Source organism: Aptenodytes forsteri, unplaced genomic scaffold (assembly GCF_000699145.1).
Source record: "Aptenodytes forsteri isolate BGI_AS27 unplaced genomic scaffold, ASM69914v1 Scaffold61, whole genome shotgun sequence".
Taxonomy (NCBI): domain Eukaryota; kingdom Metazoa; phylum Chordata; class Aves; order Sphenisciformes; family Spheniscidae; genus Aptenodytes; species Aptenodytes forsteri.
The window spans coordinates 745,330-746,303 of record NW_008794443.1 but is presented as its reverse complement, the minus strand read 5'-3'; the positions used below and the strand labels follow the sequence as shown (position 1 = coordinate 746,303).

General features: G+C 61.1%; 1 protein-coding gene across 1 annotated transcript in view; it reads right to left on the bottom strand.

Annotated features, from left to right (window-relative positions):
* Positions 1-407: 407 nt before the first annotated feature.
* The window catches only part of LOC103907531 (protein-arginine deiminase type-1-like), an 18,716-nt gene continuing 18,149 nt past the window's right edge, over positions 408-974 (bottom strand). The window contains exons 15-16 of the mRNA XM_019474734.1: positions 805-938; positions 408-733 (exon numbers count right to left, since the gene is read on the bottom strand). Of these exons, the coding sequence (XP_019330279.1) occupies positions 502-733; positions 805-938 (366 nt within the window). The 3' untranslated portion in view covers positions 408-501. The remainder of the gene's footprint in view (positions 734-804; positions 939-974) is intronic.

The following is a 974-nucleotide window of genomic DNA, read 5'->3' as shown; positions in this document are numbered from 1 at the left end:
GGTTTTGCGCCCGCAGCTATGTGCATTTTTGTGCATGTGGTTTTTGCGCCCGCGCGGTTTTCTGCATGCGCAGCTGCATGCACGCGTGGCTTTGCGTGTGCCTGTGGTTTGGGGCACGCACCCGTGCGTTTCTGCGCCTGCATTTTTTGCGCGTGCATCACGGCAGCAGGACAGAACTGTTTAACCCCGCTCAGCACTTTTAATTAACCATGTTAATTTTAATTGCTGTGCTGGGAGAGCAACGCCCGTGTGCCGTACCACCATGAAGTGTCGCCCAGAGTGAAAAAAAAAAAACACCCACCCAAACCCCATCTTCCTGCTTAAAACAAAGCTTCCAACCTTGCACCCAGCGAGAGGGAGGCCAGGAGAAAGCTGCAGCCCTTTTTTTTATTTCGAACGCAGGCCGAGGGCCGCCACCGCTGAAGGCACTTGCAGGGATGGGGAGAGGGATTTGGGGAGGAGGAAGGAGGAGGAGGGAACAACGTCGGTGCCGAGGCCGCTTCAGGGCACCACGTGCCACCATTTGAAGGTGAAAGGCTTGCGACGGACGTTGGTGCCGCAGTGGACCTCCCCGGAGAGGACGTGGTAGGAGAAGTAGTCGTCGATGAAGGTGCAGGTGAGGCCCAGGGGCTCCAGCAGCGCCCGCACCCGCTGCTCCAGGCAGCACTGCCCACCCACCAGTGGTCCGAAGGGCTTGGGGATGCCCAGGATGTTCTCCTGCAGCACGGGGAGGCTGGTGAGAGCGCCAATCCCATCCCAAATTCACGCCCCCGGGGGTCGGGGCAGGGGGAGGATGCCGGGTGTGTTACCATGTCGGGGAAGAAGGCTCCGGCGCCGGTGGCCACGTCGCCTCGGAAAAGCTGGGGGATGTCGAGGATGTCGGGCTCGGCCAGCCCCAGCGCCCGCTTCAGGATGTCCCTGTTCCAGTTGATGCAGCTCTGACGGGAGGGAGGGAGGGAGGGGGGTGTCAGCGG